The 19941-nt window shown below is 38.0% G+C and overlaps 4 protein-coding genes across 5 annotated transcripts; 2 read left to right on the forward strand and 2 right to left on the reverse strand.

The window, feature by feature from the left end:
• The first annotated feature begins 643 nt into the window (after positions 1 to 643).
• Positions 644 to 7026, forward strand: LOC107046378 (peptidoglycan-recognition protein LC). The gene is made up of 3 exons (XM_015268987.2): positions 644 to 1732; positions 4679 to 4822; positions 6276 to 7026. The coding sequence occupies exons 1-3, from the start codon at positions 1132 to 1134 to the stop codon at positions 6797 to 6799; spliced, it is 1269 nt and encodes a 422-aa protein (XP_015124473.1). The 5' UTR covers positions 644 to 1131; the 3' UTR covers positions 6800 to 7026.
• A 767-nt stretch (positions 7027 to 7793) lies between these two features.
• Positions 7794 to 11550, reverse strand: LOC107046380 (tRNA pseudouridine(38/39) synthase). Of its 2 annotated transcripts, none has more exons than XM_015268989.1 (6): positions 11277 to 11550; positions 11020 to 11147; positions 9574 to 10139; positions 8398 to 8689; positions 8178 to 8317; positions 7794 to 8068 (listed from the first exon to the last, which is right to left on the reverse strand). In XM_015268989.1, exons 1-6 carry the CDS (start codon positions 11358 to 11360, stop codon positions 7995 to 7997), a joined length of 1284 nt encoding a protein of 427 aa, XP_015124475.1. In that variant the 5' UTR covers positions 11361 to 11550; the 3' UTR covers positions 7794 to 7994. The 2 variants fall into 2 exon arrangements, with proteins under 2 accessions (XP_015124475.1, XP_015124476.1); XM_015268990.1 differs by having other exon boundaries at positions 9574 to 9677; positions 11277 to 11546.
• Positions 11551 to 11566: 16 nt separating this feature from the next.
• Positions 11567 to 14997, forward strand: LOC107046381. The gene is made up of 5 exons (XM_015268991.2): positions 11567 to 11679; positions 13221 to 13425; positions 13506 to 13635; positions 13997 to 14328; positions 14406 to 14997. The coding sequence occupies exons 2-5, from the start codon at positions 13228 to 13230 to the stop codon at positions 14502 to 14504; spliced, it is 759 nt and encodes a 252-aa protein (XP_015124477.1). The 5' UTR covers positions 11567 to 11679; positions 13221 to 13227; the 3' UTR covers positions 14505 to 14997.
• LOC107046379 lies at positions 14679 to 19725 on the reverse strand. Its single transcript, XM_015268988.2, has 3 exons — positions 16609 to 19725; positions 15483 to 15597; positions 14679 to 15382 (listed from the first exon to the last, which is right to left on the reverse strand). The coding sequence occupies exons 1-3, from the start codon at positions 19591 to 19593 to the stop codon at positions 15198 to 15200; spliced, it is 3285 nt and encodes a 1094-aa protein (XP_015124474.1). The 5' UTR covers positions 19594 to 19725; the 3' UTR covers positions 14679 to 15197.
• Positions 19726 to 19941: the final 216 nt, after the last annotated feature.

Below are 19941 nucleotides of genomic sequence, written 5' to 3' on the forward strand. Positions count from 1 at the left end.
TATACTCTAAACTAAAAATCCAGAGAGAAAACCAAAGTATTAGTTATCGTTGAATTAGAACAATTTTGTTACATTAAAATCCATAACCATGCGATTGATACAACACACGAGAAATCTAAAAAAAAATTATTTCTGTGGAAATTAACGCACAATCAGACAATGTCTGTAGAGACATGCACACTGCGCACTCCTGTAAACCTGGTACATGCTCACGAACCGGCAGAGAAAAAAAATTGAAGCAAAAAAAAATCTATAAGAACCCAACTCCACACACGTGCTTCAACGATTTTGAATTGGGATACCGTTCAAAGCGACACAGAAAACTGAAAAGAGAACATGAATAAAATAATAAACTATTCAATGGACCGAGTACCTCAGCTAAGAATAAATGTTATGAAAAAAAAACAAAAAATATAAAAAAATAAATAAATACCAAACTGTTTTACGAGTCCCTGAGTTCTTCCATCATTTACAATCCAATTACAGTTAACGAGAATTTTCACGACTCGACAAATAACCGGAGAATTCTAAATCATCTGTCGCTGCTTGTGCGAAAATTATCAATCCAAGTGAAACAGCGGAATTACAAAAAGCGTACTTGTTGACCAACTCTCCCAGTTGTTATCAGAATTGAAAGTGCGCGGAGGTCGTCACGTCTGTCAGAGTGCCATACCCAGACAGACTGGTAGGAGTGAATACAACATTCGCGGTTTCAGAAAAGAGTGGGGCTCGTTTCAATTCGTTGTCGAGTCTGTATGTGTGATAGCAAACTTGTTTCCATCAGTAATACGCTCGTTCAGTCGTGTTAGCAACGAGTGTCGATGAGATAGTAGTGTAAGTTATCACAGACCATCAATAAATACCCTAGATAGGGGGTCCAAGTGTCTGATGATCCGAATTCCCAAATAGGTCAGGACGACCTTGCTCCTCCCCAGCGGGAAAACCCAGCGACGTAACAGTGCATGAGGAACATCATTAAAATGCTGCCATGAGGAAAAATCAACGCTTCCGGCAGCATTAAAACGCGAATAATGATGACAAAGTGCCAGGCTGGAGGGAATAATCCATAGAAATTATCAACAGAAGCTAGAAATCAGCACTAGAGCTTCGAGAAAGCTATGAACCTATGTGATGGTAAATCCGCAGACTCCGGAGCTGAGAAACATCGATGGTGATCGTGTCTGGGAAGAGAACAACAATCCGAAGAATGATACGGAGGAGTTGCGCTACTCCAACTTAATCAAGAAGAATAACGATTTCAATGATGATTCAGATATTCGTAAAATTAGCGATACCGCCACCAGCCAATCGCCCATAGTCTCCTATGAGGACGACGGTAGTCATGGTGTACCATCTGCGCAGTGCAGTGACGTAGACGATGACGTTGATTTTGTGGAAATTGATGATCATGAGGAGTCGGGCGGATGGATGACAAATCTACCGATATCAAGTGTTGAGCATGAAACAAGCAATGGACAAGTATTGCCGAGTCTCGATAAAACAACATTCGGTCAAGTTTGTATTAGTAATTCCAATCATGTGAGAGTAGGTAATACGACGCTCTACAAGGGGCCCGTTACAATAAAGCAATTTGTTTACACGAACTCTGCATCAGTGGAGAACGGTGAAATAGGAAGTGGTAAACGCGCGTCTGATGTTAATTCTAACGAAGAGAACAACGTCACTAACAGCACTACTCCTATATTTCCAGCTCCTAGAGAATATGATAAAGGTAATTATTCTTCTCTCCGGTTATTTGGAAGCTATGTTTTTTCCTCGTTCTGGCCTTTTTTTAACTCGTCATTGTGAATGAGCAACAATGATTAGTATCGCGGAATCACAGATGTGAGTGTGAAGATAACGATGTAAGAGTCCATATTGAACTTCAAAATTATCTTTTAGAACAAAAATCGGTTTTCGTCCCTTGAAATCCTCAATCATGACGTAATTATTCTTGGCGAACACGTGTGTTTACTTTATGCCTCACGTATTTTGGCTTCAATATTTGAGGATTTGTCTCACATTCGTTTAATTTGAAAATATTATTGTAATTAAATTACTGCTGGGTATTTATCGTGATTCCTCGTGTGAGGAAGTGAACATGGAGAGGAATTCTTTAGAAAAAGTCGAGTGCGAATAGACTACAAAAAAAATACATAATGAACATCAGCTATAATGATTCTTATTATATTTTTCGACTGGAAAAAATCACGATCGAGTGTCTGTTAAAAATTTCTAGGGTTTTCTGAGAAAATTTCGTTTAAGCACGAGAAAAATTGACATGCTACCTAATCAAGTCTTCAGTGCCAGTGCTGGAATTTTTCCCTCACCGCTACTTTGCGTTCTTTTTCCCGTGATAACACTAGAATTTTTCGAGAGAATTTCTCTCCGTGAAAAGATTCACTGATGTGTTCTGCGCATGATTAAATAGATTTACAGATGTAATCCCCGAGTGCTCCAAAATTTTCAACAATTATGGAGCACAAGGGGCATTCGGTTGGATTATTCCCCCATCTGAATTTCGACCGACCAAAGTACAGTATTTTACGTTTTTGCGGGTAAAAAATATCCAAATATTTCGCGCAATTTTTTCTGGTTGAAATTCTCTTCAGAGTTTATAGAATAGACCAAGAGTAGTTTTTAAGCGCAATATCAACTTTTTTTTTAATACTATGATTTTTTTTAAATAGAGTTTATTGGCAAAATTCAAGATTAGTTTTTCAAGTACATAATAAATTCCTTAAAAATACCTCATAGGCTAATTAATTTTTAGTTTAGTGATAAAGGTCGTCCACGGTAGACATCTATCTAATCTTGAATACATTATTACTGCTACACAGCTAAGAACGTAGAAAAGATGGATTTGTTAGACCAACATTTAAATTGGTGTGATGGACCGAATTTACGAGGGTACATGGAACATTTGTGCAGTGTTGCCGTATTATTAGAGCTAGACCAACGAGAGTCAAGTGTGAAATTGAATAAAACATTGTTCACAATATTCATGAAAGAAATTGCTGAAAAAATTTTCTTCAATAATGAAAAATTGGAAAAAGGGCACGGAGAGAAATTTTCTAGAAAAATTCTAGTACGAGTACTGGAAAAAACTACATTCCGCAGGCTGTGAAAAATTGTAGTACTGTTAAAGTAAAATTTCTTGGTATTTCTGATAAAGTTTCCGGGGATCTCTGTGAAATTTTCACAGAAATACGAGCAAAAATTCACGTTTTCCTCAATAAAATTTCTAGTGTCGGCACTGGAATTTTTTCCTGTGCCTATTTTCCAGTGCTAGCACTAGAATTTTTCTAAAAAATTTCTCTCCGTGTGTGGGGATGGCAAGATTTTCGGCAAAACCGAAATGTCGCTTGAAAAAAAGTTGCTAATTCGAACGAAGCACTTGGATATCCTTAAAGTCATATTCATATCAAAACTTGGTTGATTTTGACCCTAGATTGATCACCCTATGAGGGAGACCCCGTCGCACGTCGTTTTTCTTTAATTACAATGGACTGGATAATCGGAAAAATTCAAAAAAATTTGACTTTCCGAATTGAAGTGTCTAAAAAATTATAGTAGTTTTTAGAATAACATATTTCCCAAAATTCCTAATGAAAACAAATTATTTCGGACAGATGAATTATTTCTTCCCATGTTTAAAAGCTCGCGAAGCGCGTCTGGGCAGTATAGAGTGAGTTCGGCAACACAAAAGCCTGAAGAACACGGCGGCGAACCCCGCGGAGGTGACCAAAGTCGCAGGGTCGCGTTTGGTGACCAGACTAGGGTTGACGGAAAATTTACATTCACGGATGCGACTAAATGAAAGCAACCGAAAATTATCGAAATAATTCTACCCCCATTACTTCGCAGAATGTTAAATACTGCATTTCTATTGGTTGACATTCAGATGGGGAATAATCATTTCAATTTTTAATTATTTCAAAAAAAGGTATCAAAATCGAATGTATTAAAATCGAATCACAATTAAAAATACGAATAATTCATGAAAAATCTTCAGTTATCTAAAGGTCCAGTTTTTGGACGTGTTATTTAAATGAGGATTAACTCTCCGGAAACGAATCCATCCACTGTATCAATTTTCAAGATCATAAAATCATGAAAATTATTTAAAAATTATTCAAAATTGTGAAAATTCAGGCAATTGAATATAATATTCACTGTCTATAATCAGTCTGATAATTCGAGCCGTCCATTGTGATATCCATGATCGTTTTCAAGAAAAAAAAAATATTATTGTTGAATTTCAAAGATGAACATGAAACTTCATCCTAAATTTAATTTAAATTAAGTTCAAAGAAAAGTTCCAGTTACTTAAATTCCGCAAAATTTTCAACTGTATATAGAAAATGCTCATGCCATTCTTTCATTATCTCATTGAATTACTCATCAGTATTGATAAGAATATCGAAAATTGGTTGATAGGATATTAATCGATCCACTCAGCGTAATGAAATCAGGCTCAATTGACAATTGAAACGCTAGAAAATCTATTAGTTATTTATGGTCCAATACATTAAATCAACGATTCACTTGTTCAGAGGTGAGGATGCTGAGAGCATCGTATCCTCGAACACTCTGAAATCTCGTGGTTAGTCCCTCATCCCTGATCACTCTTACCGAAGTAGTAAAATAAAACTAATCATTCGACTGTTCCTATTAGTGATAAAATGGCTGTGGACGTGGAGGTGTGCCGCGCTCCTGAGTGTTGTGGCACTCATCCTCGTGACAGTAATCGTTGTAGTGTCTGTAATGAACACGAGAAATGATGCTTTGTCACCACTGGGGCCGGCTATCGATCCTGACGGTAAGAATAGCCATCAAAAAGTTATGGGAGTGGAGCGTAAAACGTGTCATGGAATAATCTTGTAAAGATCATTCCGTAGCATGTTTTACGTTATTACACAGAAAAAATACGTCATATTTGCACGCACGAAAAGAATAATAGAAAAACCTATCTCATTCGGTATAAAATTCTATTGGATTTCTATTAAACTTATTAAAAACTTCATCAGGTTTTTATACATTTTTAAAAATTGAAAGTGTTTAGTAGAGTATACTTACAGAAAAATCAATAGATTTTGATTTTTCAACACTATTTATTGCATTGGAATAGTTTTCTGTAAAATTCCTCCGATTAATTTTTATATTTGTTTTTCTTTGATTTCTAATGAGACGAGAAAAAATTAGGTGAAAAAATTATGGGACTGCAGCAAATATTTTGTAAAGATCATTCCGTGGCACGTTTTTTCGTTGTTGTATAAAAGAAATACGTGATAATTGCACGCACGAAAAAAATTATAGAAAAACCTAGCTCATTCGCTAGAAAATTCTATTGGATTTCTACTAAACTCCTATTAAAAATTTCATCAGGTTTTTATACGTTTTTTTAAAATAGAAAGTGTTTAATAGAGAATATTTAATGGGAAAAATCAGAAGATTTTGATTTTTCAACACTATTTATTGCATTGAAATAGTTTTCTGTAAAATTCCTCCGATTAATTTTTCAATTTTTTTTATTCGATTTTTAATGAGACGAGAAAAAATTAGGTGAAAAAATTATGGGACTGCAGCAAATATTTTGTAAAGATCATTCCGCGGCACGTTTTTTCGTTGTTGTATAGAAGAAATACGTGATAATTGCACGCACGAAAAAAATTATAGAAAAACCTAGTTCATTCGGTTGAAACTTCTATTGGATTTTTATTGAACTCATTAAAAACTTCATCAAGTTTTTATACATTTTTAAAAATTGAAAGTGTTTAGTACAGAATACTTTATAAAAAAATCAATAAATTTTGATTTTTCAACATAATTTATTGCATTGAAATTGTTTTCTGTAAAATTCCTCCGATTAATTGTTCAATTTTTTTCGTTTGATTTTTAAAGAAACAAGAAAAAGTGAAATGAAAAAATTGTGGTACCGCAGCAAATATTTTGTACAGATCATTCCATGGCATGTTTGACATTGTTGTATGGAAGAAATACGCTATATTTGTACACACGAAAAGAATAGTAGAAAAACGTAGCTCATTCGGTAGAAGGTTCTACTGAATTTCTATTAAACTCATATTGTTCGACTACAACAATAGAAAAGCATTTCACTGGCGAAAAAATAGCCAAATTACTTGGATATCCTTAAAGTTAACCACGGGTTACTCATGGTTAAATTGAACCGAAAACTGGCCCTAAGTTCTTGCATAAACTTACAATTGGTTGAAAATAAAAATAATAAGGCTGAGAATTTGTATTTTGTGCAGATATCTTAACGGAAGACGTTAGATTCGTTAAACGGATCGAATGGGGTGCGCAACCTCCAACCAATCCAGCTAACCCACTGCAAATTCTTCCTGCGCCATACGTAATAATCAGTCATACAGCATCGGAGCCATGCTCAACACAAGCCGAATGCTCTCAGCGTGTGAGAACTGCGCAGACAATGCATATCGAATGGAATAAATGGGACGACATAGGATACAATTTCCTGGTGGGTGGGGATGGCCTGGCGTATGTGGGTCGAGGATGGGATGTCGAGGGTGCACATACCTTCAATTACAATAAAAAGAGTATTGGCATCAGTTGCATTGGAACATTCAACACCGTTACACCGCCCAAGAGACAGCTCGTTGCTCTTGCTCGGGTCATTGAGACTGGCGTGAAGCATGGAAAAATTGCGAAGGATTATAAGCTAATGGGGCACCGACAACTCACTGAGACACTCAGTCCTGGAGACATGCTTTATCGGATTATTAAAAAATGGAAACACTGGTCGGAGAAGCCGTAGATACGTACACTGTTCGAAATTTAAGGAAAACTCATTGACAATTTTCAAAGTTTCGACTTTGAATTTCGGTTAATTGCTAATTGGTTGTAAATTTTGGATTCGGGTTGGAAATTCAAGGTTGGGTACTTAATATGCAAGAAATGTGGGAGTTTTGAACAGGATTTGAGTTTTTACATCGCATTTATTTGAGTTTTGAATTTTCTAGCATTCCAATGATCGCACTGTTGGAAAAAAATTCAAATTTCATGAACAATTAACGAGAAATTTTTAGAAGAATGATATTGAATTCGATTTAATGGAAAATTCAAGAGTGTTTTCCCCGAATTTATCTGATTTCTGTTAAATTTATGGAATTATTGAACCAAAATTCAGTTTTCCTTGATTTTTCCATGAAATTTTGAATTTTCAATGACGAAATTCATTGAATTTTCAGCGGAACTATAATGTGATAAAAGTTTCCAAAAAGTGTTCCGAAAATATTAGCCAAAAATTCCAACAGTGCACGTCAACTTGAAATTCATTGAATTAATTCAGAATTAACAGATGTTTCTGCACAAAAAAATCTATTGAAATTTCATGTAAATTAGTTTTTGTAAAATACTGCATGAGTTTTTCGTTGTAATTTGAAGCGAAATTTGCTGTCAACTCAGATGTTTTCATGATGTGAAATTATCGAAATAAATACTTCAATTAATTACTTCGTTACGCTAAAATACCTGTATAATTGGAACATCGCCGCACAATTTGAGAAATATTATTTTTTTAAGAAAGTTGTTCTTATTTCTTTAGTGAGTTGTTCTGGGATATAAAATTATTGACGAGTCAGACTCAACCCTGTCTGATATGTGATGATGCTCGAGAGAGAATTATAGATTTACCAATTGTTAATAAATTCGTATCAAACTATATCAATACCCAGTTAGTATTCCGTAATTAATTATAACATAACCCATTTGCTTTTATAAACTTCAACATTTTTTCAGAATGTTCAGTATTATCTTGTAAAACTTCATTTATTCCTGTTTTTACCTTCAAAATGGTCCTTGCGCCGTAGTTGTCATACGATTTTATTCTTTGTGCGAGGACATTCGAGAGAGAATAATAGACTTGTAATTCCTCAATGAAAGCATACAATGATACAAATGCCCACTCCCTAATAATATACACTCCCTAATAATATATTGATTAGAACACACTAAGTTTGCTCAGAGTTTCCCACTGCGATTTTTCTCTTCTTCTCGAAATGTTTAATACGATTTTCCAGACTCTCTGAAACCACAAATTGAAACGTTAATCGTTAATCATCTGTGAAGTGGAAAACATTAGACTCGTTCCAACTTTGAGAACAGCTTCTTGACGACCGAAGTTTTGAACGTACCACAAGTGACTCTTTTCATCAGTGGCTGATAAATTTTAGATTGTACCCCTTGAATGAGACCCTCGCTCTGAAAATCCAGATCCTCCTGACTTATCACGTGACTCTCAAGGTCTTGAAGCATACTCCTAATCATGGCAGCTCTGTTGAACCGAAAAAACCGAGTAAAATCTCATTTAATCCCTGATGAAATGAATTATCAAAGTAGCTAGAGAGAACTCACTTCACGGAATTGAACGTCCAATCCTCTTGCAGAGTCTTAATAACTAAAACCAACTCTTCGTCATCATAATACCACTCTACATCGTCATAATCACAGTGGAATAAATTCAGTGGAACCTCGTGGGCTAGACTGTACTGGGGTTTACGAGGGCAGGCCTCAATGTCAAAGAGATTTAGAAAAATTTCGGGCTTCTCCTTTCCTTGTCCCACGAGCAATAATATCCCCATTATGCACCTGATCTGGTGCCACAGGAAGGCCTGACTTTTTATAAAAAGATGATACATATTGTAGCCTGGAAAAACATTATAAATGCACCTCCAGATGAAACGAAACGATTCATTCAAAATACCCCAGACTGAGAAAAAAAAACATAATCTCATACAAATCTTATTTGAACCAAGAAAATCCCAATTTGAAAATTACCAACAAGCAGTTATATAGCCCTGAATATTTGAAGAGTGTTCTGAGAGAAATTTTTTTATCGCAAAAGTTTGACACTGACGTTAAATTTCTTATTAGGCATAAATTTTTTATTCATGCTTTTCTGATTTTTTAAAGATTTTGTCTACATCTTAATCTTCTCTCTAACGTCGAAACATTAATTTTCTCATAAGACTGTTATTTTGGCACTTCTAAATTAATTATTATCAATCATACTAGACTGACAATTGAGCACCAACTCAACCAAAATTTTTTATTCATATCAACTTCCATTTAAAATTTATTTCAGATTTTGATCTTCAAAATTTAATTTATGTATAAACTACTTCAAGTCGATTTAGGCCTGAGTTTTTAAGGAATATCTCCGAATCTAAGGGAGTTAACGAAATTTTCGTAATGACCTTTTTTATAGAGCGAATAGAGGCCTACAAAAAAGTTCGTGGCAAAAAATTTGCTATCTGCTTTAGATTTCGACATATTCACGAAAAACTGATCAATAGTAAAAATCCACTTAAACTGTTTTACCGTGTACGACCCAAAAACAAGTTGTTTTTCATTTCTGTTATCCAATACTCGAAGACAAGAAATGAATCCTTAATTAACTATAATAATAATGACAATACGATAGCCTACGATTAATCCCGTATTAACTTCACTTTACGAAAGTCTTCTTTGAGCAATTTCTTTTGTTCAAACAAGACTTGTTTGAGACCATGTGTTTTCCTCTCAGTATACCTGATCTATCAGACTTTTCATCATCATGACAGACGATTCGTGCCTCTAAGATAGTCCTAGCAAAGGTAACAACTCCATTGGCAACGTCCATCTTACAGATATTTCTGAAATCATGGTGTCCAACTAGATAACTAGCAGCCTTGTTCATAGCTTCAATATCAAGATTCCCCCCCGGGAAAAAATATTTGTAGCTCCTTCTCTTGCAATTGAACCGAGCGGAATAGTCATCCCCAACTGGAGCCCAAGTCACGCATTTAATATCTCTGGGAAGGATTCTATTCAACATCTTGCAGTAAGAAAGCTCCCCATCGAGGCTCTTCTGATCCTCTGGAGCTAATTTACTTCGTACATCTAGAGATATCACTTGAGAGAATGCACTCACTCCCTTATCAGTTCTCCCACACCTGTGGTAATTAGAACTCTCACGATTCTCTATCAAACACGACTTTTTCAAAGCCTCAAATATGTGATACTCTATCGTATTAATCGTATCCTCCTGTTCCACGAACCCGTGATAATTCCATCCGAGATAGTAGAATTTCAGGAGAATATGTCTCTTGTGACATCTGGAATTTATGCGAATGTTTTAAGAACTTATCTCGAGTGATTTTCATCGTACAGTCCAATTTTCGTACAAGATATCACAGGGACTGTAGGGGAATAAAATTCCGAGAATCACGTATCCCCCACTTTACTTGCGCTCAGACAGGAAAATGTTTTGAGTTGATGTTCTTTGTACAAGATACTAGATGATTTCCATTTTTACGATCATTTGAGTGCGATTGCTGATGTAAAACACGAATGTTTGATTGGAAGGTATTGTTCCTTTTCAAAATAACAATTTAGAAACTCGGAATAAGTTGGTTTATGAATAGGGGCTTGTGAGACAAAATTCAGACTTTCATTAGAATTTCCATGATAGATTAAACCCAGAGTTAACTCTGGATCAACTCTGGGTTTGTGGAAAAGACCCGGCGAAAAAAGAGAGAAACTCTGGGAAATTTCCATGAACCCACAGTTAACTCTGGGTTTGATTCATCAGGGTTTGGTGTGCATAAAAATTGGGTTGAATTTTGTTTTGTCTATTTAGACAATCCATCCAAAAAATGGGCGTAAAACACGTGGTGCAGCAGTAAAAAATTAGATATTTTACCGAGTATTATGACCAATGCGTTAAATTGTTTCATAAACTGTAACGAGAGCCCATTCGTTTTGAAATTCAATTCATGTGCAATTAGTTCTAGATCCCAGCAAACAGTAAGTCGACAATTTGTCGACAAATTGCCGATGTCCTGTTAAATTTTAGATGGCACTGGCAAAAATTGTTTTCTGGGATCGTAGATACCTAAATTTCCAATAATTTCTGCAATATCTCAACTCCATTCCCACTCAATTGTAGCCCCTTTCTCGAGTATCTTGTACGAAGACTGAACTGTAAATACGTACTGTGTGAAGTCAAAAGGCTTTCCAGATTTTTTAGAGACAGATTTTCCATTCGTACTGTCAGACTTCTTTATGATATTCTTCAATTGGAACGTGTGAGCTTCTAGCTGCAGTATCCTATCGATTAGATCCTGACATCGTCGACGAACAATGAATAAATTGGATTAATTCCTTGGATTAATTAAAATTAATTCAATTAATTAATTGGATTCATTCGGTTGTTTGGAGTCTTTTGTTGATACAATTATGGTTAACCTTACTTTTTTATCCAGAAGCTCCAGCTCCTCCCTCGACGACTGGTTCTTGTGGTGTTTATTCCGCTTCACCGAGAGCTCCTCCATCATAATATTGTTACACTTCACAATTCGGACGATTACAGACGATAATACGTAAATAAACAATACCACATGTTCACCCGAATGTTTACATCAGTTCACAACCGTCACACACTCACGACCCGCACTTTGAACAAGTGAGACCACCTGTGGCAAGATGGCGACTGCAGCGCGGTCATTTCGGAGCACTCCGTTTCGTTGACTATACGTGCACACACTTGTTCATGGTTTTGTTCACAACAGTTTACAATTTGTAGGTGTGTCCGCGTTGATGATACATCCTAACGAGAGGGAAAGGTGTTTTTGTTACTGGAAATTCGATAAATCCGTGAGTACTCCAAAATTAATTAATTCATCACACTGTTCGTCTTAAATTGTTGGAAAAAACAGTTCTCTCAATAATTACACTTCTCTGCAACGATCAGTTGCATGCCAAAGGTGTGCTGTCAGGTTCGGGGCGTGCCAAATGACAGTAACTAATGAAATATGTGATTTTCCTTAATTATTGGTGGTGAAGAGACATTCAAAATACTGTCCGATTTTCGTACAAGATACCGCAGGAACTGTAGGGGAATAAAATTCCGATAATTACGTATTAGCACCATTTGAGTACGATTCTTAATGTGATACACGAATGTTTGATTAGGAGGTATTGTTCCTTTTCAAAATAACAATTTAGGAACTCGGAATAAGTTAGTTTATGAAAAGGGGCCTGTGAGGGACCTGTGAAATTGAAACTTTCATTAGAATTTTCGTTTTCATAAAAATTGGGTTGAATTTTGGTTTGCCTATCTAGACAATCCATTCAAAAAATTGACGTAAAACAAATGGTGCAATAGTAAAAAACTAGATATTTTACCGAGTATTATGACAAATGCGTTCAATTTTTCTATGAACTGTGATGAACAGTAACGAGAGCCCATTTGTTGTGGAATTCTATTCATGTGGAATTAAGTTCTACATAGATCAGAGATGCATATATTTCCAATAATTCGTGCAATAGACTGTTAAAAATTTTCCACTGAAATTTCCGATAAGAGTCTTGGAAATATCTAACAAGTTACATTTCTAATGAAATTTTAAGGAATTTTGTAATTGAAAATTCATAATTTCAGGGAAAAATCCGTGGAAACTATAAATTTAAATGTAATTATTTCGGGGAAATTAGTGAAAAGTCAGGAAAATTCAGAGATATCTCTTCTTAAATTCCAGATTCCTCTGAATTTCCCGGGAATTTTTTCAAAAAATTCTAGAATTCCAAGAATTGTAAAGGGATTCCCTGAATATTCAAGGGAATTTGGCACTGAATATTCATTTTCACTTGAAAATTCACGTATATTGTGGAATTTGAACCAAATTCCAAGTCTTTGTCAGGGAAATTCAGCTAATTTTTTTTTAAGTGTCTCAACTCCATTTTCACTTAATTCTAGCCCCCTTTTCGAGTATTTTGTACAGACAATACGAAATGAAAAACATTCAAGCCAGATAGTCGAGACAGATTCAGGCCCAGTATCTTGCACAGCGACGGGACTGTAATTCCAAACAGTTTAATTCTCGAAATGTCTGTTTTTGTTTTCATCTCATCATTCAGAATAATTTTCCATCGATTCCTTATTTTATTTATTCCGCATCACCAATTGATAACCTCATCACTTTATTAAATTCCTCTGACTTACGCTGTCTGAAAGATCTTTACTTGTTTCTTACTTGTCTATTTGATTCACAATCCTTAATATTGTATAATCTTTGAGTTTAGTATTGAACAAAAATACGTTGGTTTGTAACGCAGAACCCCTGCATTTATGAATTTTGTATTCAAGGATGCAATAAAATACTACTACTACTTATTTTATTTAAAATCTTCCAAAGGTAAACAATGAATTACGGAAAAAAGTCGCCCACCGTGGGCACTCCGTCCATATACTCGCACGTAACAAACCGCAGCAGTGCAAATCTGAAATCATCCAGATCGACGAAAAGTGTAGTGATACCGTGGTACCAGAAGCCAATTTTAACGAAAGCCTTCTTCTCCGATATTCCCAGGAGTGCTATGTTCACTGCGGTGTTTGGAGTGGTGAGTAATCCATCCTCGACCCAGTAACATAGCGAATAACTCATTGATGAGCAAGACTTTTCATCTGTGTTGTCTTTCAGTTTTTGGGACTCTTCACGATTTGTAGTGCAGCCTTCGATATTTACTGTCTTTCCCAGGCGGTACCAGGATCCACACATTATGGATATTACATCATATCTTATGAATTTGTTTATGTGGGTAATAAACATGGTGAGTAACTAGAAGAACAGTCATGAATAGAAGTTAAGAATTTTTTTCAATTGTGGGAGTAGATTGTAGTTCAGGGGGAAGTGTCGAATAACGTTATTTTTTGAAAATTTAACTCCTCACGTACGGCGTCGGTGCTATGCATTGACCCATGAAAATATGAATGACTCTCCTTAAAATTGATTATTTTTAAATGTATGGAATTTAACTCAACCAAATAAATAACAACGAAAAAGGGAATCCTATAGCTTCAATTGCATATCGTTGGACTGTGGGATTAATGAGTGCTCTAAATAGGGTTACAGGCGGAGGGTTAAATTTATTGGCTTGTATCAATTAATTCCCAAATTGTTCTTCATTTCAGTTCGAAATGCCCTCCTCGTCGCCGCGCTGTTTTCAATGCTCGGTGCGGTTGCAGTCATAGTCACCTCGATAATCCTGATAAACGCATTAAGAAAGGAGTACGAGAAGAAAATTATCCCATGGTTATACGTTTTCGCTGGATTCACGATATTCAGAGTACTTGCCTTCTTACTCTTCTGTATCGTCAACGACATGATATTCGCCTACAATATCATGATGTGCCTTCTCTGGATCGTGTTCCTACTCTTCTCTGCGTACGGATGGCTGATTGTGTACACATTGTACTTGGAGCTGTCAGATCTCAGTCGATTGGAGGATTTAGCACATCTGAGAGTAAGTTTTCACCAATCCAATAGTTGAGCAAATTCTTAAAAATTATTTTTACTGATTTTATTGGTTTATTCGTCTAGATGGGAACGATGCAGTCATTGAACGCATCAACGACCCACTCAATCGCTGGATCTCGTCCAACTACACCTCACAGTACCGTTCTGACAATGCCCATTTAATAAGAGATAAGAATTCGTAATCTAATTACTAAAAACAAAGAGAAAAAAATCTGTGTTCAGAGAAATTTTATTGTTCATGTTTTGAAGAAATTTTTAAAATCGAAACGTTGATTGAAAGCTAAAAGCAGAAGATTTTACGCAAAAGCAAACAAAGTTACGCTTTTTAGAAATTATTTAGAGATTAATGTACAAGTATATCGCAAAGCCGTCCATGTCGATTTTCTTTTGGATACCAAAGGAAGTCGACGATTTATTTTAAGAGATTAAAATTGTACTTCCTGACTATTTTCGAACTAATGTTGTAAATATCATGTTCATAACTTTGAACAAAACCGAACTCTGAAGATTTTTATATGATTTTTTTTTGTATCCTGAGTGTACAAATGAGAAGACGAGTCTTGAAGACTTACGAGGAATAATTCCGATCCATTTTTGAGATAAGATTAATGAAAGATCTTTTATTCAAAATAATTATGATAAAATTCTAACATTTTTTTAAAAAATAAATAAGGATAATGGATAATTTACAGATCCTTCGATTAACGAATTGACTGCCACGAATAAATCTCTTTATCACATCATTATTTAATGTCTCAATACGTTTACATAAACTTTTAAAACTTCTCTAAGATAATAACGTTTGTTCTTTTGAGAAAAAATCACATTAGTTTTATAAATCATCACAGTGAGAATCTAAAAATTGATATTAGTTAGTAAATGCTGACCAGTACCCATTATCATTGTTTTAATGTAATCAGCGTGCACAACTTGACTACTGATGTCTATGTATTGTTGTAACGAAGGGATGCTGCTGTCGTTGGGTAGTACACGCTGCAGACCCCTCATTGACATGGTTTGTGCTATATAAATCGCTGTATCTGTAACGATTCAATGTCAACCAAACGTGGAGATATCGAAACGTGTCACAATATTTTTAATACAATACAAAGAAAATGAAATTGAACTCTGTCATTTTACCTCTCAATAATTCGTCGTAAATGTTGAAGGCTTCAGGGTTCTCCCGAGAATCATGGAGTTTGTGCAGCAAGAATTGCACGAAATATTTCCACTCTGACTCTTTGGTATATTTATCCTGTAATGTGATAATTCGAAACAACAATCAAGAAACTTCTGCAATTTTTCAATTCTGTAAGAAGGTGGCGAAAGGCAGCAATTCGATTTTTTACATTTTGTGAAATACTGGAATATCTTGACAACGAGGGATTTTTGGAGAAAATCTCAGAATACAGTCTTGCTAGGGAATTTCCTCAGCTACAAAAATGGTCTATTGATATTACCTTGTAGAATCGACTGTTCTCTAAATATTCAAAGAATTAGGAAAATCAAGAAATTTGCCTCTTTAAAATTAACTTCTCAGTTGCTTGATCAGTTCATTTAATTAGAATTTATACACAGGATATACAATTAAGTATATCCAAATATATCACTTAATTTTATGCAAGAGGTATTCATAGTTTTAAATGACATTTTATAAAACATAACTTTCTTTTTAAGTATTCTTTTTATACATAATCTAAATTGTTCATATTGGAAGAAACCTTATTTTTCCTTGGCACCAAATTAATTTGTAGTGAAATTCCGAATATAGACAATGCTAAAATTTCGAAAGAATGACTTTTAGGGTGGATAGTTAGTTATTCATGAAAATAAGTAGTAATTTCCTGAAACAATGGACTCTCTTGTTTTTTATTTTAATTTTTTTTAATGTTTCCTATAAATTCAGAAAATAGATTCAAATTTAGACCAAAAGGTTGACAAACTTACGATCACAAGAAGCTTAAGACAAGCTCTGTTGCTGAACTATAATATGGCTAAAAATATGGCTAAGATCCTTAGATATACCTACTTTCCCAATAAAATGCTAAACAAAAAAGTAAGTATCCCCATCTTCTTAAAAATTGAAATATAACAAGTACTGATTCTCCGAGGAAAAATCAATCGACATTTTCTCTTCAGCATGGAAGTTCTCAATTAGAATCAAATATTATCCAGATATTTCCCCAATTACCAAAACCCCCAAACCCAATTGATCCATCTCCCTTCAATAAATCAACCAACTATCGCCCAAAAATTAACTTCTTACTTTGGCATACATCAGCAGCGCCTGTGGGCACCTCTCCGCCAGCAGCTCCACCCCCTTCTCCGTGTCCCTGACGCACAGCACCTTAAAGGACAGCCCCCCCTCAATGCTCTGCGTCTCCAAGAACCTCTTGACCTCCTCATAGCACTCATTGCTGAGATGTCCACTGGCCAGTAACGCCTGCAGCTTGACAACCTCCTGCCTTGCCTCCCCCTTCCCCTCATCATTCTTATAGAGCATGGGATGGTCCAGGAACTCAGGCCTCAAGCTCCCAAACAAGACATCCTTCCCCTCCCTCTCCTCGCCCTTCCCCTGTCCCTGTCCCTGCGCCAGCTCCCCCAGGTACGACCTCACCAGTATCTTAAACCCCTCCAAAAACGCCACATCGCTCTCCCCAGTCCCCTCCCTCCCCTTCCCCTCATCCCCCTTGAAAACCCCCTTGAAATACGTCTCCAGAGTCAGCTGCAGAGCGCCAGCCGCTAGTCTCCCATCCCTCCCAACCCTGGAAGGCAGATACGCCAGGAAAATCTGGATCATCTGATTCAAGGTCAGCGCCTCCTTCCCCACGAGTTTGGCGATGACATCAGCGAAGACCCTCGTCCTCTGCCTCATTAAAATCCCAGCGTAATCAGAGAACGTAGGAATGACGTTTCCCTTCTTCACACTGGTCACATCAAACAGCCAGGACCAGTTGGCGAGAGTGGCCTCTGTGATGTACCGATCAGAAATACTCTCGAGAGCCTTCTCAGCGAGCTGCTGTCTCTCCGCCTGGGTGTACAGCAGCACCAGAGCAAACTGACTGGCATCCGTGGCTTCCCAGCCACTCAAGACATGAATCAACTTGTCCGTGGCATACTCCCTCAGCACAGGGCTCGCAAGAATGAGTTTCAGAAGATCCTCCTTCTCCGCGCCCCCCAGAACCTCCACGATATTGTGCTCTTGGAATAGAGCGTCGGCTTCAGGGCCTGACTGCAAGCTCAGCAGCACATCAGACAGATAAACGACAACTCCAGGGGCTTTACCCACGTCTTTTCTTCCCAGTACATCAGGCGCACTCAAGCCTGCTAGCTTATAATAACGAATACAAAAATTCCAGTCGTAGGGGGACGACGAGGAGACGTAGTAGTCAGCGAGCAGCCCACAGGACTGCCTGTACAAATTGTCCAGGTGAGACCTCGAGGTGTCGTTGATGTTGCTGGAGTACTCCACGTCAGAAGTGTAGTACACCATGTCTTTAGCCAGTTTGAGAACAGTGTAAGCTTCGCCTAGGAGGTGTTTGTAAGTGCAGGGGCTCGACCCCTTGTGGTTATTGGCTGCCCCCAGGATGTCGTAGTAGACGTCTTCGGGATTGGGGAGGGCTAGGGAGTAGTAGGTCCACGAGTCTTGGTCGGAGGCGAGGAGTACTAGGCATCTAGCTGCGTGGAGGAGCTTCTTGACCCCCAGGAACGGTCTCAAGCCGATTAGGGAGATGGTGTCAGGCTCGTTGTGATCGTCACTCTCGATGCTGCTCTTCGTCTTCACTTGGGGCAGGCGAAGGGTGTAGGACTCCAGGCCAGCTTCGGTGAGGGCGTGCAGAGCAGTGTTCTCCAGGGCTACGTGGCTCACTGGAGAGGTGAATGGGTAGACCGTGCACGAGGACAAATTCAGAGAGATTTCTTCCTTCATCGAGGGGGAGAAGTGGTAGAGGTAGCCTTCCTGGGCTGTGCAGACGAGGCAGGTCACCCCGTTGAATACGTTGTACTTCTGGGAGCGCAGGAGAGACCTCTTCTGCTTAGTGTTGAGAGTCTTGGACCTCCAGTAGGAGGGCTTCATCCCGCAGCACGTGAAGTACTCATTATCGAAGTCCTTCGAGGCTTCGGGAGACGTCGGGGGGATCTTCAGCCTCAGCAGGTGCTCGATGCTGTAGTTCTCTGACCAGCTGTCCTCGTTGGACCTCGTTGTGATCGTCGCTGAGATCTCGGGGGCTGGTACCACTGGCGGGTCGAAGCTCTGGGAGTTCTCTGATACGTCTGACGACATCGACCCCAGGATTACGTTGAAATTCTTTGTCTCCGGCTCGATGATCTTCAGGAGCTCCAGTCTTTGGAGCTCCTCAGCTTCCTTCGACACCAGCTGGTCCCAGTCGATGAAGCGCCTCTCGTTGATCACTGATTTCTTGTAATCGATGATTGATTTCGTCTGGGAATTTCGTTTCTTATTCAGTTTCTTTTCAGTGTCAGGACTTTCCGAGCCCTGTCTCGCGATTTTAGCGTTTTGATTCATTCGTTTTTTCGTGTTCTTTGTGTTGTTAATGCTCTCGACGTTGTTGATCATGTCATCGTTGAACTGATTCGTTAGTTTGAACATCATGAAGTTTGTGGTATTCATGACGGTAATAAATTCCTCGGCTATTTCTACGTGCTCAGGGGTGAATGTGAATCTCAGGGACCAGGGTCTTACTTCGAAGTCTAGGAATTTCTGTTTTGAGAGGTGCTGGGTCTCGACTTTTAGCTCGTGAATGGCAGCCTCGTGCTCCATCACCACCAGGAGATTGCCGGTGGTCTGGCAGCAGGCTATCTGGGTCGGTTGGGAGTTGAGGGGTAGCTCTATCATTTCGAGACTGTTTAGGGTGCGGTTGAGACTGGGCGTGACTCGTCCAGCTATTCTCGCTCTCATCGCTTGATTCTGATTGCCAGACATCTCCCAATTAACGTAAATGCGTACAAAATTATTTGTCGTTGCTCCGTCCCTCGAATTTTTTGATTCTAGGGTTGCTACATAATTACCTTTGTCAGAGTGGAGTAATTGATGGACTGAATCGACGGTGGGGAATACTGTCAGGAGTTTTGATTGCGATGAGGACAATCCGTAGACTTTGACGCAGTGGGAGGACAGGGCGAGCAGGAGCATGTCCTGACCCTGGACATTGGCTGTGCAGGATGCCGTTGGCTCATCGATCTGACCCACATTCTGCGACAGGAAATTATGCACTGGTATTACACGCACCATTTTTCGGGTTTTTAGAGGACTGACAGGGGGTTTAACCGGTGCTCAGAGGGTGTGGGGGTGATTTATTATGTACTGATGGATTTGTGACACTACTGCTGTGCATGGTATATAAACAACTGAATGGTTTGACGTTCTTTTGTGCCTTACTCCCACATGGAGGATTGGACCAATCCGGCGGGGGATCGGGGGGACATCTATGCATGCGCCCGGCTGACGTCAGAGGCGTCAGAGTCAGAGGTGGTCAGAGGCCATCAGAGGCAGCGGGCATTTAAATGCATAACCTAGAAATTGGGGGAGGCATGTGGAAGTTGTGGTGAATATTTTGCTCGGATTTTTTAGAGTTTGACG

The sequence above is a fragment of the Diachasma alloeum genome, unplaced genomic scaffold (genome assembly GCF_001412515.2).
Source record: "Diachasma alloeum isolate Michigan unplaced genomic scaffold, Dall2.0 Dall_scaffold_01345, whole genome shotgun sequence".
Lineage (NCBI taxonomy): Eukaryota > Metazoa > Arthropoda > Insecta > Hymenoptera > Braconidae > Diachasma > Diachasma alloeum.